This window comes from Lepisosteus oculatus, chromosome 17 (assembly GCF_040954835.1).
Source record: "Lepisosteus oculatus isolate fLepOcu1 chromosome 17, fLepOcu1.hap2, whole genome shotgun sequence".
NCBI lineage: Eukaryota > Metazoa > Chordata > Actinopteri > Semionotiformes > Lepisosteidae > Lepisosteus > Lepisosteus oculatus.
In genome coordinates this window covers 17129258-17151964 of record NC_090712.1, presented here as the reverse complement: position 1 = coordinate 17151964, position 22707 = coordinate 17129258, and the positions used below count along the sequence as shown (strand labels likewise).

General features: G+C 45.3%; 1 protein-coding gene across 9 annotated transcripts in view; it reads right to left on the bottom strand.

The window, feature by feature from the left end:
- Nucleotides 1-22707, bottom strand: part of birc6 (baculoviral IAP repeat containing 6) — a 110977-nt gene that overhangs the window by 87125 nt on the left and 1145 nt on the right. For 6 of the 9 annotated variants that reach the window (XM_015362782.2, XM_069179939.1, XM_015362783.2 and 3 more), the window contains exons 2-14: nt 14520-14692; nt 12504-12641; nt 11169-11362; nt 10744-10864; nt 9351-9433; nt 8178-8400; nt 7798-7961; nt 7221-7279; nt 5519-6907; nt 3529-3678; nt 2433-2658; nt 1059-1219; nt 581-712 (exon numbers count right to left, since the gene is read on the bottom strand). In XM_015362782.2, the coding sequence (XP_015218268.2) occupies nt 581-712; nt 1059-1219; nt 2433-2658; nt 3529-3678; nt 5519-6907; nt 7221-7279; nt 7798-7961; nt 8178-8400; nt 9351-9433; nt 10744-10864; nt 11169-11362; nt 12504-12641; nt 14520-14692 (3213 nt within the window). The remainder of the gene's footprint in view (nt 1-580; nt 713-1058; nt 1220-2432; nt 2659-3528; nt 3679-5518; nt 6908-7220; nt 7280-7797; nt 7962-8177; nt 8401-9350; nt 9434-10743; nt 10865-11168; nt 11363-12503; nt 12642-14519; nt 14693-22707) is intronic. The other 3 variants (XM_015362784.2, XM_015362788.2, XM_015362789.2) reach the window with 1 other exon arrangement.

The window sequence follows — 22707 nt, the reverse complement described above, 5'->3', positions numbered from 1 at the left end:
ATCGCCGATTCTTTCTAATCCCAAAATATGAAAAGAGCGCTGCAGTACCCCTTTAAAAGCACTGTGCTGGAGTGTGGAAGAGCGCATCATTTGTAAAAGCAGCATTCAGACCAAACCCACAAGCATCTTAAATCTACAAGAGAGTTGTGTACTTTTAGTACACGGATTATCTTCTGATGGGTTCAAAGTGATTTTGTTTAAGAAAATTTTCAGAAATGTATTCAAGAACTCAAAATAGCCAACTCGGTTAAAAGTAGTTCAAACTTGTATTTCTTAACACTTTAGAGCTACTTACATTTTTCATTCTAATACACACAAAAATACATGGATATTTTACTGAAGCGTTACTGAAAAACATTTTTGTGACCTGAGTCTGCAAACAGCAAGGTAGTTCTGTGCCTACAGCCCTCATTTAAAAGATATGGAGCTGGCAGAAGCTAAAGAGAAATCTGGACATAAAGGGTGGGTTTGGGTGATTCTCTTATGTACAGATGAGTTAGACCACCTTGAAACAAAGAATCTCTCAGTTACACGCACAGCGTGAGGACATACACAACACCAGATTTGCTCAAGAGTTCACCTGGAGTTTCCTCGATATCCATGAGCTGGATGTCTTCTGTGAAGTCCGGCAGAAGCGGCCGGCCGTTCCTCTCACCATTGGCATGCAGCGCATGGGTCAAGGGGAACAAGATCTGCCTGTCTACTGCGGACTCTGCAAAACAGTGTGTGCCTTGTCACTCAGCCTCGCAGCAGCACCATACAGTCATCTCTAAAGGCATTCGTCAAGACGAAAAAGAAGATAACAGGCTACGTCTATGCTGTCATGTCTATCTATAATTCTTTATCCATCTCCTACATGACTGAAATAAAGTCAAGGTGCTGTGAATGTTTTGGTAGAAATCTGTTGTAGAATTCTCATGCAGAGATATTTCTGAAAAGCTTATGAACCTGTGACTAAGCTGATAACATCTACAGAAATCCTGTTTATTGATCCTTTCCGCTATTAAAACTTTTCCCCTCCGAGTCGTTGCCCTCACTACAAAAATGGAATTACTTACCATTAACTTTGCCCAGTCCTGGGGCCTTGTTCTTCAGCAAAGTGACTTGAATTTGCGGAATGTTTGTGATATTCGAGTTCATGACAAACTTGAAGTCCACATGTCCGACCATGCATGCTTTTGGCAAGACTAGTTCGAAGACGTGTTCATCCCAACTAGAGCTGGCAGGGGAAAAAAGGGGGGGAGGGAATTTAACTGCACTCTACTTTAATTCAAGTTTCATTTACATTTCATACAACCTCAAAAATATCTCTAATAATGCTTTAAGAGAGGACAAGAATAATTTCAAAATGAAAGTGTCTGAATGCTGTCAATTATTATCGGCGAGACCTAAAGAAATATCTAGCATTTCCAAACAGACACTATGTTATCACTTACACTGTATTCAACAGTGCTGTCTGGACTTTGTCAATAACTGACAGCAAAATCAACCTACAGAAATGCAGCAGCTTTTCTTCACTGCCATCTATAAGCACACCATAATTAGCAGCTCTGGATACTCACCAGCTCAAATGCAAACAGTTAAATACATTCACAAGAACAATTTTAAATACAAACCGAAAATGGAGGTACACAAAAACTGCAATCACTTTTTTTTTATTTCGTCTTCCAACAAAAAATAAAATCCTTTATCAAAAGCTGCAATCTTCACAGTCTAGCGAAGTTGCAACAAAACATTTTCAATGTTCACTTTAGAAAGATTTCTGAATCACTGTACAATAAGAATGCTACCAGCAAAACCCAGAACTACACTCTGAAATCATGGAGGTTTATGATAGGACAGACATCAGATTAAAATATTGTGGACAGAGTTATACTCTGATCAAAACACAGGATTAGGAGTTTTGTTTCTTTTCAGCATTTCCCATATAATGCCCTGTCCTTATGGAGCTGCTACTGACATCTGGAAATTTACAGAGATTTCTAGCAAATTCTTTTCACCACCATATTTGACCACGCTGTGAAGAAACAGGGAAGCTTCTGCCGGTCAAACCTTAAACGTGCTCTAACAGAGCAGAGGCTGCGGCTTATAGTCCCACACACTAATAGTTTTAAACCTGGGCCCTGTCTTTAGTGCTTTCGCGGAGCGCTTGTTGGCCAGGATGGCCAACTTATTTCTACTTGGTAAAGTCCTGAGAGGCCAGAATGTGTCCTCAGAAACAAGACTCATGCCCCTTCCTTTGCCTGCCCCATGGGACACACAACAAAACAGACGTCCATGACAGAGGAGTTCAATTCAGAGGAAAGCACACACTACCCCGTCCTTGCTATTCTAAGCACTGCACTGGCGAGACAAGCGCCTCTCCCACACACCCCTCCCCAGAGAGTTAAAGAGCCACACTTCCTGCTCTCCCGCGCGCGCGCCGCCCGTACCTGTCGCTCTGCAGCTTCCAGGTGCGCGTGTGCTGGGCCGCGTCGCCGTGGTGCTGCTGGTGCAGGTGCTGGGGGTGCCTGCGCTGCTGCTGCTCCTGCTGCACCTCCACCCAGCAGGGAGGCACGGTGGCGGAGAAGCGCGGGGTCAGCGTCTCGAAGCGCGTCAGCTCCACCAGCGACGTCAGCGTCTCCGCGCTGAACGCCTGGTCCGCCAGGAGATCCACGCCTGCGGGAGACCGCGCACAACACGGCCTTACTGCCTGCGCTGCCTTCCCCAACCCCCACCCCCGCCTGGCGGTGAGAGAGGGGGCTTCTGTTCCTGCCCCGCCCGCGGCTGCAGCTCCAGCAGGTCATGGCGTGACACGGCCCTCGCAGGTCTCATCACTAACGAGGATGAGGCCGCGTACTGCAGGAAGGGGAGTCGCCTGCTATCACGGCTGCTCACAACCACTGGAGATGAACACCCTCAGAACAGTGGAAACGGCGGCTGATTTCCGAAAACACTCCCCCAAAACTCCCTGGTAATCAGTGATGTGGCTGTGGGAGTGGTGGAGTTATAATCTCTACTACCTTTAAATGGCAGATAAATATCACCAGTATCACAAACGAAGGACAGCAAAGAACGTACTTTTTGTGCCAACAGAGGTGTATCTGTACTAATTGTGATCCAGCTTTACAGAGCCATTATTGAGGGTATTCTGACTCTAAAACCGTTTGTTTGGTTTGGCAACACATCTGCCTGCTCCACAGGCAAACTGGAGTGTGCTCTTCACTCTGGGGAGAGGGGTCTTTGACTGTCATCTGCCCTCCATTCACAACCTGTGCAGCTCCAGAGTATGAGGCCTGGAAGACTGCTGATGACTCCTCCCTCCCAGGTTGCCACCTGTTTCGTAAACCACTGGTCTAGTAAAACCAGAAGCAACAGGTATTTTAACAGCTTCTTTCCTAGGGCTGTCTTTTGCTTAACCAGAACATTTATATGTGCACAGTTCTCTTGTCCCGATTCTGATTAAGAAAACCAAAGACTGTAGCGCCAAGCCAACGTACTGTACCAGCTGTGCAGCTGTTTTCAGAAGCAGCGCCGCGGGACCCTCACCTGTGATGCCTGGACTGGAAGGGTTGGAGGACGGCCGGTTGCCTTCAGGCAGCTGCTCCGTCCCTTTAGAAAGGGGGCCGTCTACAAACATGTCAGTCTCATCTATGTCATCACACACATCTCCAATCTGAAGGAAATGAAGTTCTCCACCTGGGAAACAAGAGGTAATTAAGCCCTTAAAAAATTAACAAACTCTTAACTTCAATGACTTGACTCATCCCCAGATGTTCAACGTGCTCATGTCTGACAAGCAGGACACCTGTGGCATAATTGTCATCTCACAAGAAAACCAGTGATAAACAAGCAGGATGAGGGTCAGGATGTGTCTGAATAAAGGAGAGACCATCTGAGGTGTTCCTCCAGTGCACCAAAACACAGAGACATTGTTCTCTGGATAAGTGGGTCATACTGACTTCTCAGTTTGTCTTTCTTGATTTTCACCTGTCAAATGTCATCACCTCTCTCACTAATGAGGTGATTCAGTGCTTGTGCAGCAGTGAAAGTCACCCAAGAGTATCGCAATCAGACATGAGTATTCAAGTACCAGGAAATATTTAATCAATGTCAGAAACATACTTATACTTCAAAAAACATGTTCAGAGCGGCAAGTTTTTAAATGCTTGTTATGTATTTATCTTTTTCTAACATTTAGAAAGAGCTAATAAAGGTAGAAAACACCTGGCAGAAACTCGCTTTCAACTTCTTCTTACCTTGGCACATAAAAGGCCCGCTTTTCTGCTACTACTGAGCTTGCACAATCGTGCACAGTCAATTTTATTATGCCCTACAGGGGCAGGAGGATACTCAATTTAGAAAAAGTGAAGATTTGCAGGGTTGGAAAAGGTGTCAAACTGCAACTTCAGAGACAATGTGGATTGGAGTGCTGTGGGGTATTTCTGATTTATAATCTCAAAAGCACAGGTTTTGAACTGATGAAGCTATATCCCCTTGCTACATTTCAGGAGTTGTAGTGTAGCAAAAAAAAGCCTAATTATAAACACGTTATTCTCTGTTGTGACTAACTCCATCCCTGAAACCACAACAACTAACAGATTATAAAGATTCAAGTTGATTTCGCACATGGGATCGAACACAACTTAAAAAGACCATCTTCTGAAAGGGACTGCACACAGGAGAAGATGAGAGAGGGGGTAATGGCGATTACAGAACAAGGTGCCTTCAATACGTTTAGGAAATCCTGAAAATACCATTTTGGTTTTCATGTTACAGCTGATGTTACCTCTTTGAAAGGAAAAAAAATAAGAACAGTACAGTGCTTTCATACATAGGGAATTTAAGAACTGTCTGCAACTATCCGTTCATGATTTAATGAGACAAACTAGGAAATGAAAATGTTTATATTCATTTCATTATTCACTTAAACCTTGGCACAACCACTCTCCACTTTCTTTCCATAAGAAATAAGACCAAGGAAACTACTCATCCTCTGACATTCTCAGACTTTATTCATTACTTACATTACCGTACATTAAACTACACCTATTACACAAATATAATTTTTCTGAAGTCTAATTCTATCAAGCGTTACTGAATTTGAGATTTCAACAGTTAATTAATTTGAATAACATTGTATAAATACTGATTTCCTCAATTGCTACAGTAGGACGTCTATAGAGCGGAGACACTATTTCAGACCACAAGTAAGCTCATTAAAAAAAGGTAGAATTCAAAAAAGCAAAAGACTGAAAAACGCTTTCAACATCCCTCTGCTCCACCTCTCCTCTCACGTAGGGAACATCTCTAAACACGTCCACGGATTTGATTTTACACATAAACATATCTAAAATGGCAAAGGGATTAAGCGCAAGTCCGCTCCAGCAGGAAAACGTTTTTTTATGATTTTGTAAAACACTACAGGAGCAAAACTAGAACAGAAGAATTCAGTTACACTGAAACTAACTAATATAATGAAATACCGCCACTGCTATCGAGGGGAAAAATGAACCCTGCGCACAGGGAAGGCCGTTACCTTTTGTACAGGCACAGAGCCTGTCCGTCCCGGAGCAGTAGGTCACGGAGACGAAGGGATCCAGCTCTTCTGTCCCCTCCTTCTTTGGAGGCTCGACTTTGGCCAACACCTCGAGGCTGGACAGTTCCAGGATCATGACGTATCCTCCCCGAGTTGTAACGACCAAGTGCCCCAGGCCGGACACGTCCAGCTTCTTCTCCTTAGCATTCCCGTTCTTGAGGGCGGGGGGCGTCTCCTCGAGGGCCTCCTCACAGTCGTCCTCCCGGTTATCCAGGATATCGGGCGGAAGCAGAATGAGTGAGGTCACGGCGTCCTTGGGGTCCCGGATGTGCTGGATTTTGACTGGCTGCTCCTCCAGAGTGACGATCCGGGTGGAGTAGTTCATTTTGTACAGTACCAGGTAGCCTCCGCTCACGACCCTCTGCTCGGGCGGGATGATGAGAGGCGTCTGCGTGCTGGTCGGCGACTCCTGCTTCACCATGTTGATACCAGCGCCATTGGCTAAAGCAGGGATGGGGTCAAACTCACCTTTCTTTCTACTGCACATAGCGGAGTTAAGTTTGTTCAGGTTGTTCAAGGCCTCCACTTGATTTATTGCACTGAGGGTCTCCAAAGAACAGGACTGTAGCCCTACCAGCAGGTGGACTCCATCAGTGCAGGGAGTGATGGAGTCAACATACAGGTTTTCCTCCTCCACGAGTTTAGGCAGCCTCAGGCACTGAACCAGTGTCCCTGGCTTGGGTACCATAGAGCTCCACTTATCGGAGTCCATGGTGACCAAGTTTGCAGCATCTGCAAACTGCTGGATATAAGTGACAGGTGGGTCCTGCAGCAGCAGCTGCTCGTGACTGTCAAACTCCATCTCAATGATCTGGGGCACCGTGAAGCCCTCATCGTGCAAGCTCTTGCTCATCAGGTTGTTCATCTGCGTGAAAACCTTACCCGTTTTCTCGTCCGACTCTTTGATGCTGTACAGCAGCAGCACAGGCATAGTCCTCCTCACCAAGGGGGAGCTCAGCTCCGAGTTGCTGCAGGACTCGATCTCAATGGAGCCCGGCTCCGTGCCCTCGCCCTGAGTCCTCAACAGGCCGTCCAGCGGGCGCCGCGAGTTGCCGCTAAGAGGGGAGTTAGCAGCGGACCTGTAGCTCAGGAGCCCCCCAGCCAGGAGGCAAGGGAAGGGAATGTTGTGATGTTCTACGTGCTTCTCCTTCACTTTATCAGTCTTGGCATTAGCCAGGGAAGGGTTAGCACCCAGCTCCTCTAGGTCCTTGACCGTGTCCTCCAGCACATTAGCCACCACCTCCCACTGCAGCTTCTCTGGCTGCTGCAGGATGCTGAGAGCAGTGATGCCCAGGTTCACCTCCATGCTCTCCTTCTGGGCTGCCTGCCCTGTTAGCAGAAGAGGGGAGCAGTGAAGACAAGACACTCTTAGACTTGTGCGAATGAAAAAGACAAAATCCCAAACCAACCAAAAGGCTAAAACATGATCACCCCAGGACTTTCGTAATCTTTACGCAACATGTAGGAACGTGCTATAATCCGACGTTTACAAAACTCTGTGAAGAGTCATTGACATGACAGAAAGGAAGAAAACCTGTCAAATCCTGTCAATCAGGATGTAATCTTCTGTGAGACAGATCAATAATTCTTCATCTCTCTGGGCTAGCTGTGCTCATGCAAAAGGAACGCCTTACAGCCTTACCTGTCACAGATTCTGACCTGGAATGCTCCTCACTGTCTGAGTCTTCCAACTGATCATCACTAGCAAACAAGAATTTAAAATCATTTGTCATTTTTTTAATTTACTATGAAACATCCTGACATAACACAATACATGTTCTAGGTGTTCTACTCTAGCTGTGAGCATAAAACTAAGTTTTTAAAAATCCAAACTATCTAGAAAGGTGCCGATAACTTCGGGTTCGGTGTATCATTAGAAGACTGCAGGTTTCTAAAGCCAAAAAGGCTTTGACTAACACGGAAATGGAAGATTCACCACCTGCACATAATCAAAGAAAAAGTCAAGTAAGCAATTCTACGATTTTTGTTTTGCAACACTGATAAAAGCAATTCATTCACTTACTTCCCACAGATTTCTAGATCCGTTAAACAGCAGTTCTTTAACTTATCTATTGACACAAACGGTTGTGATCTCCTTACTGCTACTAAATCTTCAGAATGGCTTAACTCTGTTTTAAAGTAATGATAAGAAAGACTTCATAACTTCAAGAGTGACAGGGTGTCCATATCAATTTAAAGAACCACCCTAAGAGGCTTACCTGTCTCCCTCTAGTTTTGGTATATCTGAGCAGGTGGAAGAATTTTCTAGCCAAGCTAAAGTTGGTCTCCGTGACTCTGTCGCAGAGCCTTGTTCACCCCCTGCCAAAATGAGCTGACGCAGAATTGCTGGATCATAAGGGTTTATTTCAAACTTCAAGTGCACCTAAAAACATAAATGCAAGACAGATTAATGACATTTTAGAAAGGGCAAACGAGCTGGTTTAAAAATAAAACATGTAAAAGAAACTGAAATGTTACTATTTTAACAGGTCCATGTTAAGCAGGTGCATAGAGCAAGTAAGCTCACCTTGTACCTATATTTCACGGTGGAAAACTCTAAAGAACAAACACTTCCCACTTCAGAGAACTGGGACGTTACCTTCATGAGCTTGGACACATCCCATATACATATCTTTCCTCTTTTCGTTGCAGCAGCGAGAAAGTGAGGACAGCTCCCAAACCCGAAGCAGGCGATCTTGTCCGAGCCGTCGACGCTGGGGAACTGTGCCGGGCTGGTGGCCAGGGTGACAGACAGCGGGACATTCTGCGTGTGTTCCCCCTTCACGAACGGGCAGTTCGGGGAATGCCGCTCATGTTCCGACCTAGAGAGAGAACTTGATGTCTTGTAAAACAGCTAAAGTTTCTCACTGCAGCCAAAGCGTGTTCCTGGGTCCAGAATCCATTAAAGAGGAAGACCTCCTGAATCTTTTTTATGTATGTAAAGCGGAAGAGAAAATTGTATTCTGGCAGAAAGCTCCCTGCAGCCAGCTTAATTCTTTTTCCTTGTTTTGAAGTGGGTATGTTTAATGCATTCATGTAAAACCTTCTTTACAAAGCCCAGGGGCCTGTAATATTGCAAGTGGTGATTTCTCTGTCATGCGGGTTCGGAGGACAGTTCTGCACTGAAAGCTGCTGTGTTGGACCTCTGGAGAACTTAAGGACTTAGATTACACCCGCGGTGCCTGTCGAACCCTTACTTCTCTACGACTGCAGCCAGTCAGGCAGCAGTTTATTAGAAACCCCCATTCTTCTCCTTAACCCACGCACACAAGGGGCTCTTAACCTTAACTGCAGCTGCACCCCTTTGTCTCTCAAACGATCACAAATGATCTTGCACCCCTTATCAAAAACCGGTGAGATAGGTCAGCTCTTGAAATCTAAGATATACCATAACTACAGAACAAAAGAGAATTATGTATTTATTTTAATTTCACAGTAAAATTAAGAATAGAAGAAAAATCACACTTTCTTAAGTTTACCCTTAAACACCAAGGTTTGACGAATAAAAGTACTGCAGTTGTATGTTCATGGCTGGGCTTGATTGGGGTTTTCAATGATTTATCTTCTAAAACAAATCTGGCCTGTCTCACACCCCCCGAAGAGACACAACGCACCCCCAGGGGGTGTGTGAACCCCAGGTAAAGATGATTTATACACAGCTCCAAAGCATGTTTCTATATCTATTTATTCCTACAGAGCAATATGTAGCTAGTATTCATTAAAAGGATGCTGTGAGGTGTCCGCTGATCGTGTTTAGACTGTTTCAACGTACCAAGGTTCATCTGTGGGCTCCCAGCAGACCAGACAGACACTACAGGTGAAGCACATGGCCCGGTCATCGCCCGTGGAGGCAGGCTAGAAAAGACAGAGAAACACATCAGCGCACTCTATCTCTAAGAAGAACATTAAGGAATAGAAAAGCAAAACATTTACATTTTGTAAACTTTTACATGAGAGAAAAAGGCTCGGGTAAAACCATTTTTATTTCAAGAAAAAGCTATGGAATTCTTAAGTAAGCATAACCAAGTGTGTAACATGGAAGACTTAAGTCATAGAACACGTTGCCTAGGTAATGCAATCCTGCCCATCTGCAGTGAGATGTGGCCCAGCAGTGAATACCCAAAGCTTTGGGACTGTATCCTCTGTGGCCAAGCAAAACCTTTACGGTCGTCTGCTGAAACCTGACTAACGGGCTAATAATCAAGACTTCAAAATCATAAAAGTAACTCAAAGTTAAAAACACACCATACTATTTTTTCCCCAAAGAGAAAACATTGATTGTTGTGTGCTAATACTTTTGGGTGAAGAGCTTGCACTAAAAAAAGTTTTTTTTATACAAGGCCAAATCCTAATTTACAATGAAAGTGAGGGGGTTTAAACAGTAAAACATTCAACAGAAGTTTGCACCAATGGATATTCATAATCAATTAAGCAAAGAATATCTGAAAATCAGACAAAACCACAATCCAAGCACTTCTCCCTACACCTGCAAGCTTCACAAAACAAGCCAATAACACCATCTGTTAAGTACCCTGCATGTGATAAATATTGGGAGAAAACCACACAGTTGGAGTTAAGAGAGCACCAGTTTCATGAAAACCACGAAAACATGTTTTATAGTGGAAGGATGAGGCTGCAGTTCAAAAGTTCATGTAATGGACTAGCTTCTAGTATCTGAACCACAACCAGGAAGAACAGGGATAATGCCATGATTTTGTGGATTAATCTCTCTAAATCCACAGCACTGTCCCGATCTGCTGCTATTTGCTTTCACTTTGATTCCAGTGCAATGGGGTGATTCTGAGACAGGTGGATGGTTAACCCAAGCTTCTACATTTATTTGTTAAGGCATATACTGTATCAGCACTTACTGACCAAAAGAGTAAAGCTATTAGGCAATTAAAAACAAAACTAAGAACTACAATTACAGCTACTGCTACAAAGTAACAAATCTTCAAAGGTCCAGATCTACCCTCAGACACCTGGCTTGCACCAGGAAAGTGAACTTTCAAAGCTCTGAACCTTTGATCACAGCCCTTGTGACTTCCTGAGGACCCAGCTAGAGGCTGAGAATCCACAGGGCATTGGGGAACCTCAGGTGCACCTCATCCAGCATGCCTCAACGAATCCAAAAGCAGTGAAGTAGAGAGGGAAAGGGTCCTTACACTGCCTACCTGGTGGTAAAATCCCGCCTGGGCCATCGGATCTGGCTGAGCCCACCTGTAGCCCACGTGAGGCCACGACGTAAACGTTTCCCTCCTGTTCGCCTCGCTGTACATTAGTGATCTGTAGTGAGGCCAGAGGGGAGGACTTCAGCGTTCAGACGAAGAGCAGAGTATGAAACATAGTGACGTGGGACAGAACCCATCAAAACAAGATGGACATTAAACACTGTAGGCTGAGAGCACATGGAAAATAAATGGGTTTAATATTGATTACGCACAATAATAACATGAGTGGTCCCAAACAACGTTCAAGGGCCACCTTTATAAAATGCCACATCTGAAATGGGGCTCCTGATTTCATCAGAAGCAACCCGCAGTTCCCCCCTCTTTCCCTGCGGCTGGGAACAAACACCTGTTGCTCTCACCTGTCTACGGAGCGCCCGGGGCCCACCCCCAGCTCGGGCCGAGCGCTCGGTAAGAGGTAGGACAGCCTGTCCATGATGGACGAGGCTACAGGCAAGGCAGCAACATTCTGGTTAATCTTCTTCAGCTCGTTCACAATGGCACTGGCAACCGATTTCAGCACATGGTGCGGAAGGTTGAAGGTGACTGTCGCCCACTAGGGACAGAGGGGATGGGAGGAAAGTTATTTCAAACCACATCACTGAATGAAAAGTTATTTCACATCATAATCAAACGTAATAATGGCCTGCGACATTTAACACAGGCACGTGAAGACCATTAGATTAATGCGCATTAAACAAAACTGCAAGAAATATGAACACATCAGGCACATCAATACACATTTATCGAAAGGATACATTACGGCTCATATGACTTTAGCCAGAACGAACCTTTGTTTGTAAACGAGAACCCTCAGTGCAGGACTTAAACACCAAAATGATATATACGGAAAACTGACCTCACAAAATAGGCAACCCTTTTCAAAACAACCAAACTTCTAACCTGCCTAACTTTAAAAACGCAGTTAAAACACTACTTGTACTTTTTAGGAGGCAATTGTGTGATGATACCCGCACATAAAAAATACCATTATAAAATGTAAAATATATATATCAAACCCGTAGACGACAACTGTCTTAACTAAGTTTAATCTTAAAGTTTTGAGTTCTGCTGGTACCAATGGAAGGTTGTACAGTCAATCAGCCCAACAAACCAGAACCTTGTTACCGTGGACTTATTTCCATGGAGTTTTTTTTAAGTAAGCCATCAAAAAGACTCAGCTTTATTATTCACACTATACTATAAAAAGACACTACACTGTAAAATACTATACTGTAAAAAGGCACTGGATGAGATGTAAAACTCTCTGTGGTCATTAAAAATCCCGGGGCCTTTCTCGAAAAGAGTAGGGGTGTAAACCCGGTGTCCTGGCCAAATTCTCCAATGGCCTTTACCAATCATGGCCTCCTAATAATCCCCCTCTATGAATTGGCTTCATCACTCTGCTCTCCTCCACACTGAGAGCTGGTGTGTGGGGAGTGTTCTGGCGCACTATGGCTGCTGTCGCATCATCCAGGTGGGGCTGCACACTGGTGGTGGTGGAGGGGACCCCATTACCTGTAAAGTACTTTGAGTGGAGTGTCCAGAAAAGCTCTATATAAGTGTAAGCAATTATTATTAATTATTATTATTATTATAAATATAATTATTATTTCATCCCATTATGTACAGGATACTTTCTCAATGCCTTTATGTTACACACAAATGCAGCTTTGCATATGCACTGTGTTGCTCACCTTGGCCACTTTGTGATTGGCTGCCGTCTCATGTGAGGTGTTTTTCAGCCCATCTTTAAGCTGCGTAATGAACTGATCATATCCCTCCGTGTTAGATACATCTACCTTCTCCAGACAGGCCGAGAGCACTTGCTGGGCCTAAAGCAAAAAAGGGGAACATTGGTATGACTCCACGTTGCTGGTGAAAGTGAAAAACAACCATAACTGTTAGATCTTAAAAAATGATTACATTTGGATTTCTTCAAATTAAATCAGACATTCGATTTCTTCAGAAAAATTAACCTATTTCCTTATATAAAACTCTTTGGGATTTCGTCCTGAAAGCCAAACCGACTGGTTTCTGTGCCACACCCTCTTAGAGAAGGTCCAGCTCAAATACCAAGAATCCCAACAGTGGCACTGTGGCTTGCGTGTCTTCTGCCACCGCTGAGGCAGGCGCCTCGTGTCCCTGTGCCTCTGCTGTGAGCACACTGGGTCTCGCGGTGCAGAAAGGGGCAGATGGCTTGCCAATAAGGCCTGTCGAGGGCACACCTGCAGCGCTGGCATCCCCCCGGTCCTGGCACAAGAGCCGGAGCTGTGTGCTCACTAAGCACTGCCAGCTTCAGATTGAGGGGGGAAAACAGGCGGAAATTTTACACTGCAGTCGCCGCCACACACTACGCCGAAAGAAAACAAACTTCTCCCGAAACTAAGAGATTTTACAACAAAGTATAAACATCTCACTCAAATAATGACGAATACGGAACACTCTGAAGAAGGGGAGACAAAGCCCAAGGGTTTGCACAGCTAGTTTAACATTCAATGCCCCTCTCCTAACTGAAAAATCACTTTTGATTTTAACAAAGCATCAGTCAACTTTTCCCAGATCATTAAAATAAGACGTGAAATGCCAAAACACAAAAACAATGAATGTTTAGTTTTGGTAGTTGTTAGTGATGTCTTTTTAGTTAACTACTTTAATGGAGGAAAAAAAACAAATATATTATTTTTTTGTAATTACCGGTCCCCATAATGAGTGCCCAGAGCTGTAGGGGAAAAAAAAGCCTGACATCCTACTAGTACAAAATTTCTGCTCTGGGGAAATGATTTCACACATCTGTGAGGCGAAGACCCTCTAAACTGGACACTTTTAGGGCAGTTTTACGGAGCCTGAAGATAAGGTCAACTCTAGCAGCCAGACTCAGAGGAACTCAGATGTATGCCCACTTCCAGAGCTGCCCTGGCTGTGCTCAAGCCTATGGGGACTGCACTGCAAACACAAGGCAACAGCAGGAGAGAGAGTCCAGCATTGCCACACCCCCAGATCACAAACGGAAGGAAACTATAATAACTAATAAACATCCGTCTGTAAACACCTTCAGACCTCAAGTATAAATGCAAGATACTCATTCTGCATGCGAATTAAGATGCATGTCATAATTAAGCATAGAAATGAAAGGAAAGCTCTATGAAAATGACTTTATTTTGGCAGTTTTTACATTTACCAAAGTCAAATTTCAATGTACCTAAAAACCACTTTGTTTACTGAATTGACAGGAAAGACAGTGAAAGAATCGTTTATATCTAGGGAAAGGTCAAAAACTAAACCTTACCAGGCAGGCATATATCCATACCAGTACATTGTCATTTCTTTTGGGAATACTTACATCAAAATGATAAAACAGATCAAAGGTAAATAAGTGTGTTCAACTAATACCCTCATAACAATTAGAAATTGGCTCATGTCGCTATATTTGTGTAAGAACTACATCCTTATTCCCCATCATTCACGTTTTGTCAACCCTCATCGCTTCAGACGTTTATGGCTTTGTCGCGGCTCATTCAAAGATGGACATCTATCAGAAAATGTTAAACATTCAGCTTAATAAAGGATTCAAATCTTAATACAAATTTTGAAAAAAGGTCCGAACGCACTGCTGTACAGGTAAGATACACCAAGCGGGAAAAACGATTCGAAGCCTGTGGAATCTTAGGCTTCCCGAACGCGCCGAAGGAGAGAGGCTCCGGGGATCTCACCTCCGTGACGGGCAGCTCGAGCTGCACCGCGTCTTCCTGCTTGGTGACCGGAGCCTGGAGAGCGGTGTCCAACAGCAAGATCCCATTGAGGTCCTTCCTGCAGCCCACAGCGCAGTCGTCCACAAACAGGACCTTGTCCACCGCAGGGAAGTACTGGCACCTCACCCGTCCTCCTGGGCCACGAAAACACACAGAGTTATTCCAACAGCATTCGGAGCCCTGAGGTCTGTATACCTGACAGGTGGTGAAACACACCAGCTACAAGTACAAACCCATTCTACGTCCAGTGTGGCTTTAATTACCCGCTGGAAGCTGCTAAGTGCAACTTAATCTAATTATACATACACTGACAAAATCATCCATGTTTTAATAACAATACAGAGGACAATCTAACCAAGCACTCGACAGCTTCCAACGAAGATGAGGAGCACACAGCAGCACTTCCTTCCACAGAGAGTCACGGACGTATGGAACTCCTGAACTGAACCACGCTGCTGAAGCAGACTTCTGAGGGATCCTTTAAAAAAGTGCACGACAGATCCCAAGGTCACGAAGCCTCCTGGAGCCAAAAGAGCTTCACTCTTCCCCCTCTAATCTTTCTTATGTTCCGATTTTGTTTTTAATCTGACTTGCAGATCAAAATCTTAATTTCCCTTATAAGCTTTTCATATACTACTGCATGTCTGGACAAAGACAGTTGCTGACACAAACTGAAGCTGTTTATTTTCTACGGACGCACTCAGAAACTCTCGTGGGCCAGCGTGTAACACCCAGTCTCCTTATGTTCGCCATTCCAGGAACCTGACAACCGCAAATCTACTGCGCAAACGCAACATTTAGACATAACTCTATGATCTCATTTAGTTCGATTTATTACCCAGAACAAATGGTAAATGAATCTATAGCATTTTTTTTTTATTTTGTGAAATTTAATAGTGCATTTGGTTTCTATAAACAAAATCACAAAGCTGTAATGAAAACTTCAGATTATCCTTTGGCCCTTTGGTTTTAAGGATCAAGTTCACCTCTAGATTAGACTTTCGTTTCCAGTCCTAATTATTACATAAGCTAACGTTTTTTAAAGTTACATCAGCCGCATTATGTCACAGTTTCCGTATATTTTGAAGTATGCAAAGCATCAGCAAGGCAGTTATTAAGGTAACAAGGCACCCGCAGGTTTATGCAGACAGATACCCTGAATCTTCCCCTATGTGAAGAGTCTCGACAAGGCTATACAAGAGAAGGACGATCGGAGCACAAGCAGTTTCCAGAGCTGTGACAATATGTAATGCTACACATGTGACAAGACTCATATCTGCTTCACGTGCCTCACAGAAGCGCTACTGTACTCCCAAAGAGCAGCGTTCGATTCAGGACTGGGGCACGGGTTGAGCCTCTCTAAAGAACAATACAACACTGTTGCATTACAACGATTACAGGGATGTGGAAGAAGCTACTTATTTCTGTGAAAAAAGGGTTCATCTATTAAAACTGGGAGTAAAGCCTGCATTCCAAATACTGCATTCATGTGGCTTTACTACTCATACCTGCAAGGTCAAAAACTTGTGTTTGCCCAAACTGCTCAGGGCACAGCTTGCTTTAATAAATACTGAAACCCAGCAGCTTGAACAAATAGAATTCCTTTCAAATTTTAGACTAGCTACTACACTATAATGACAACGTAACTGTTCCAATCTGTTTTCTCAATGGCTGTTATGCACCCATCTGTCACACTTTTAAAGAGAAGACCATTCCTGACCATGACCACTGTAGTTTTACCTATTCATCTATTTTCTCATCTCTTTTTCTAGTGCAGGGTCGCAGGGAGCTGGGGCCTATCCCAGCAAGCAACGGGATGGCACGCCCGCGCAGGGCACACACACAGACACACTCACTCCAGGGCCACGTTTCACAGAAGCCCGTTCACCTACCAGTATGGACTGTGGTACTGGAGCACGAGGAGAAAACCAACGGAAACTTAGGGAGACCATACAGACTCCATGCAGAGAGTATCCCAGGTCCAGAATTAAACACAGAGCCCCAGAGCTGCAAGGCAGCAATGTCACCCACTGCACCACCATCGCTGCTTGGCTGTAGTTTTATCTTCCTTGAAATGTAGTTTTTCCATGCTGTTACAGGCAAATTCCAGATGAAATAAAGAACCCAAACATAAGTACTGTATAAAAAAAATCACAAGAACCAACTAAACGTGTGCAGATGTCCGCATTCAATGATTCTATGTTCATAATGATGTATTGTGAACGTGATTTTTGTTCTAAGATGCAACCATACAACAGGTGGAAATACATCACTGGTGAAGTGAACATTTTTCCCCCTTCAGCATGAAGGGGCGAGTGCTGTATGTACCATGTCAGCAAAAGTTAAATTACTTCATACAGTGAGAAGCTCCAGTTTAAAAGAACAGCATGACAGGTGCACTTCTGTCTGTCTTTTCTGTGCCACATACACTTGCTGTCAGTCTCATCTCTCCCTCACCATCTTGACAAACATGAGACTCTCCGGGACTCAGCAGTGCCAACAGGCCAGTGAACCCATGTAGGCATCCAGAGTGCCCTTAGGTGATGACATTAGTCTGGCATCAGCTCATGCCAAGAGTAACAGCGCTGGCTGAAACCGTGCAGAAAGGTGCACAGTGCAATAGAGACCCAGAGAGATCACATCTTTGGTGAAGCAGTCAGGAATAAATGTGTCTGGGTCCGATTTCAGAAGACTCCTCAATTTTAATCTTCATTTAAAGACAATTTAGATTGCTCAATTGTTTATTTTTATACCTTAAAAGATTTCACCAGCTTAGAATTCACACCTCACTATTACAAAACACATGCTTTTCTTACAAACTGAAAATTCTTACAAAAATATAGATACATACAGACACGTGACTACCTAGGTCTATGTTTAGATATATATTAGAACACCTTCTTTAGGCCAGGCGTGCCTTATAAAGACAGTAACCTCTTACACTTGTTATTCCAGTTTATTATGGGCAGCTGTGAGAAACTCCACCCATACTATTGAGATCCTGTGTTTGAATATTACCTGTTTCTGAAGCCTCCTAAAACAAAGCACAGTACAAGTGATCTAAGCCCAGGTAAAGAACAGTCAAGTTCAAGAACTACACCCAAGGATAGCTATCATTGTACACAGATTAAGGATTCACTCCAGCCCACCTAATTATCATACCACTGTCACTTCTGGAGAGGAAACATAAGGACAGAAGAGCTGATGAATATGTCCTAGATGGTGCTGTATGCCAGTACACATGACAATAAGACTGATATACACGCTGTATATACACCTGAAGAAGGCTCAACGGCCGAAACGCTGTGTTCCCTTTCTTCTTTTTTTCAGCATGAAATAAACCTATTACTTGTTCCTTTGCAGCCTACGCATGCTGACGCAGCTCCCCACCTGAACTACACACTGTATATTTCTACCCATTTGGAGAAAAGAATACACCACATAAGCTGTATATTATTTTAAAATGTCTCGCTTTCATAATTGCAGTACTGACTTTGTTAAATGTTTTCACACACCACAATACCAAAATAAGCCAGTTAGTGTCATCGTGTACAGACACCAATGGCGCAGAGCAGCCTACTACAGCACACACTCATTAAACTATTTGAGAGCTCTATGTGTTTCAGTCTTTATGCTTGATCTTGTCAGGTTTGACAATCTAAACAGAGCAGGGCCTGCTCTGTACTGGGATGGAAGACTGCTAAGGAAAACGGGTGGCTACAGCAAAGTGGTGGTGTTGGCAGGAGCAGAAGCAGGAGTGGTGGTCAAGCACTGGCAGGCAGCACTCTTCCCCCGGCACAGCATTTCAAAACTCAACTTCCCAGGTACTATCCTCTTGGCCACAGGTCCCGATCACTCGGCCATTAAACAAACCGGCACTATTCTGGCTGAATTCCTGGTCCTTAAGGGCTGCCACGTGCCACCCAGGTGGGAGCTACACATCAGCAGTGGATAATGTGGGTTCTGTTCTGTAAGTAAATCGTTTTCGGATCTATATAATTCCTTGCACTTATTACTTTAAAATGTAAAGATAACAAAACTAGAGGCCAGGTATCAGCGCATGGACTGCATTACTTCTCAACTTGATCTCCCTATCGCAGAACACACACTGCCCATGTCTGCCAGGTTCTTCATACTGTCCAGGACAGAAGCTTCTGAGAGGGTATGTTCACCACAGTGCCTCCTCTGGGACCTCATGATTCCAGGGGTCCAAAGATGGAGCTAGATCAAGGGGCACAGAGGTTCAAACAGCAGATGAACTCTGAAGGACTGGGCCTGTCTTATCTCTGTCTACTTCACAAGGCAGGGAGCAACACTGCAACATACAACATTGGGCTGCAGAGCCATCTTAAGTCCACTAATCGATCAAAATGATTTAGAGCAATATAAGGTTGTCTGCTACCCTGACAATATCAGACCATACAGTACACGGGCCACCACTGACGCTTTGAACACAAGGCACTCAGACTGTGGGAACTCTTATTCAGAAGAAATGTAATGCAAATATTGCTCAGAGGTTATTGCTTTGCTCTGTAAAATTGTGTTTCGCACCAGAGGTGACAATGCAATTTAAAGAAAGACCTCCAGAAAGGTAAAAACTACAGGTATCGCACAGCGAATCTGCAAAAAAACAGAACTCTCTTCCATTTATGCGGCCGTCACCCACATCACATCAGCAGCTCCAGCACCTACAGCGAACTGTGCTGATCAACGCGACAGTCGATCTGTTCTACCTGCACGGCTGCAAACTTTCCCCACACAGGACGCGCTATGTGGGAGTGGGGCTTGTCACAGCAGTAGTGCACTACCTGACCCCCTCCAAGGTTCACCTGGCTGCACGCAGGAGAGACGGGCCTGAAAATCAAAGACCTGCTACCGAACATCACAGGGCCACACAAACAGCACGAGAGGGCTTTCAAGAGTTCCTGGACTTGAGACAGGAGACAAGAGACAGGAGACAAGAGTGGCACAGTGGCGCAGGGGTCAGGAGAGCCGTTGCCCTGGGTTCAACACCTGGGAAGCTTTCTGTATGGAGTCTGTATGCTCTCCCCATGTCTGTGTGGGTCTCCTCCCACAGCCCAAAGACAGACAAGCAGGTTAATTGACTTCTGGGAGAATTAGCCCTGGTGCGAGTGCGTCTGTCTGCCCTGTTAAAGACCGCCGTCCCGTCTTGCTTCTGTCGCCTGCCAGGACAGGCTCCGGCTGCCCTGCGAGCCACTACTGGATAAGGCTCATAGAAAATGGAACGAGGGATGTAATGCAAACCAGTCAAAAATGATACTTGGTTGCCTTCCTATTTATGAAACATTAAGGAACACTAAGACAATTGTAAGCATATACAGTGCCTTGCAAAAGTATTCAGACCCTTGACCAATTCTCTCATTTTACTGAATTACAAATCCTACATTGAAATTGAGTTCTTTGTGATATTTTTATTTCAAAGCACTGAAAGTCAAATTAATTAATTAATTTAATGTGACACTGATTTATGTTAGAAAACATTCTTAATAAAAATAAAAAACTCACTTAATAAAAATACAAAAACACTCCAGCCTGCTCCTACCAACACAACCGTCACTAACTACTCACTCCAGCCTGCTCCTACCAACACAACCGTCACTGACTACTCACTCCAGCCTGCTCCTACCACCACAACCGTCACTAACTACTCACTCCAGCCTGCTCCTACCACTACAGGCGTCACTAACTACTCACTCCAGCCTGCTCCTACTACCACAACCGTCACTAACTACTCACTCCAGCCTGCTCCTACCACCACAACCGTCACTAACTACTCACTCCAGCCTGCTCCTACCAACACAACCGTCACTAACTACTCACTCCAGCCTGCTCCTACCACCACAACCGTCACTAACTACTCACTCCAGCCTGCTCCTACCACCACAACCGTCACTAACTACTCACTCCAGCCTGCTCCTACCACCACAACCGTCACTAACTACTCACTCCAGCCTGCTCCTACCACTACAGGCGTCACTAACTACTCACTCCAGCCTGCTCCTACCACTACAGGCGTCACTAACTACTCACTCCAGCCTGCTCCTACCACCACAACCGTCACTAACTACTCACTCCAGCCTGCTCCTACCACCACAACCGTCACTAACTACTCACTCCAGCCTGCTCCTACCAACACAACCGTCACTAACTACTCACTCCAGCCTGCTCCTACCACCACAACCGTCACTAACTACTCACTCCAGCCTGCTCCTACCACCACAACCGTCACTAACTACTCACTCCAGCCTGCTCCTACCACTACAGGCGTCACTAACTACTCACTCCAGCCTGCTCCTACCACTACAGGCGTCACTAACTACTCACTCCAGCCTGCTCCTACCAACACAACCGTCACTAACTACTCACTCCAGCCTGCTCCTACCACCACAACCGTCACTAACTACTCACTCCAGCCTGCTCCTACTACCACAACCGTCACTAACTACTCACTCCAGCCTGCTCCTACCACCACAACCGTCACTAACTACTCACTCCAGCCTGCTCCTACCACCACAACCGTCACTAACTACTCACTCCAGCCTGCTCCTACCACCACAACCGTCACTAACTACTCACTCCAGCCTGCTCCTACCACTACAGGCGTCACTAACTACTCACTCCAGCCTGCTCCTACCACCACAACCGTCACTGACTACTCACTCCAGCCTGCTCCTACCACCACAACCGTCACTAACTACTCACTCCAGCCTGCTCCTACCACCACAACCGTCACTAACTACTCACTCCAGCCTGCTCCTACCAACACAACCGTCACTAACTACTCACTCCAGCCTGCTCCTACCACCACAACCGTCACTGACTACTCACTCCAGCCTGCTCCTACCACCACAACCGTCACTAACTACTCACTCCAGCCTGCTCCTACCACCACAGGCGTCACTGACTACTCACTCCAGCCTGCTCCTACCACCACAATTGTCACTGACTACTCACTCCAGCCTGCTCCTACCACCACAGGTGTCACTGACTACTCACTCCAGCCTGCTCCTACCACCACAATTGTCATTAACTACTCACTCCAGCCTGCTCCTACCACCACAATTGTCATTAACTACTCACTCCAGCCTGCTCCTACCACCACAATTGTCATTAACTACTCACTCCAGCCTGCTCCTACCACCACAACCGTCACTAACTACTCACTCCAGCCTGCTCCTACCACCACAACCGTCACTAACTACTCACTCCAGCCTGCTCCTACCAACACAACCGTCACTAACTACTCACTCCAGCCTGCTCCTACCAACACAACCGTCACTAACTACTCACTCCAGCCTGCTCCTACCAACACAACCGTCACTAACTACTCACTCCAGCCTGCTCCTACCACCACAACCGTCACTAACTACTCACTCCAGCCTGCTCCTACCACTACAGGCGTCACTAACTACTCACTCCAGCCTGCTCCTACCACTACAGGCGTCACTAACTACTCACTCCAGCCTGCTCCTACCACCACAACCGTCACTGACTACTCACTCCAGCCTGCTCCTACCACCACAACCGTCACTAACTACTCACTCCAGCCTGCTCCTACCACCACAGGCGTCACTGACTACTCACTCCAGCCTGCTCCTACCACCACAATTGTCACTAACTACTCACTCCAGCCTGCTCCTACCACCACAACCGTCACTAACTACTCACTCCAGCCTGCTCCTACCACCACAGGTGTCACTGACTACTCACTCCAGCCTGCTCCTACCAACACAATTGTCATTAACTACTCACTCCAGCCTGCTCCTACCACCACAATTGTCATTAACTACTCACTCCAGCCTGCTCCTACCACCACAACCGTCACTAACTACTCACTCCAGCCTGCTCCTACCACCACAACCGTCACTAACTACTCACTCCAGCCTGCTCCTACCACCACAACCGTCACTAACTACTCACTCCAGCCTGCTCCTACCAACACAACCGTCACTAACTACTCACTCCAGCCTGCTCCTACCACCACAACCGTCACTAACTACTCACTCCAGCCTGCTCCTACCACCACAACCGTCACTAACTACTCACTCCAGCCTGCTCCTACCACCACAACCGTCACTAACTACTCACTCCAGCCTGCTCCTACCACCACAATGACCAAGTTAGTATC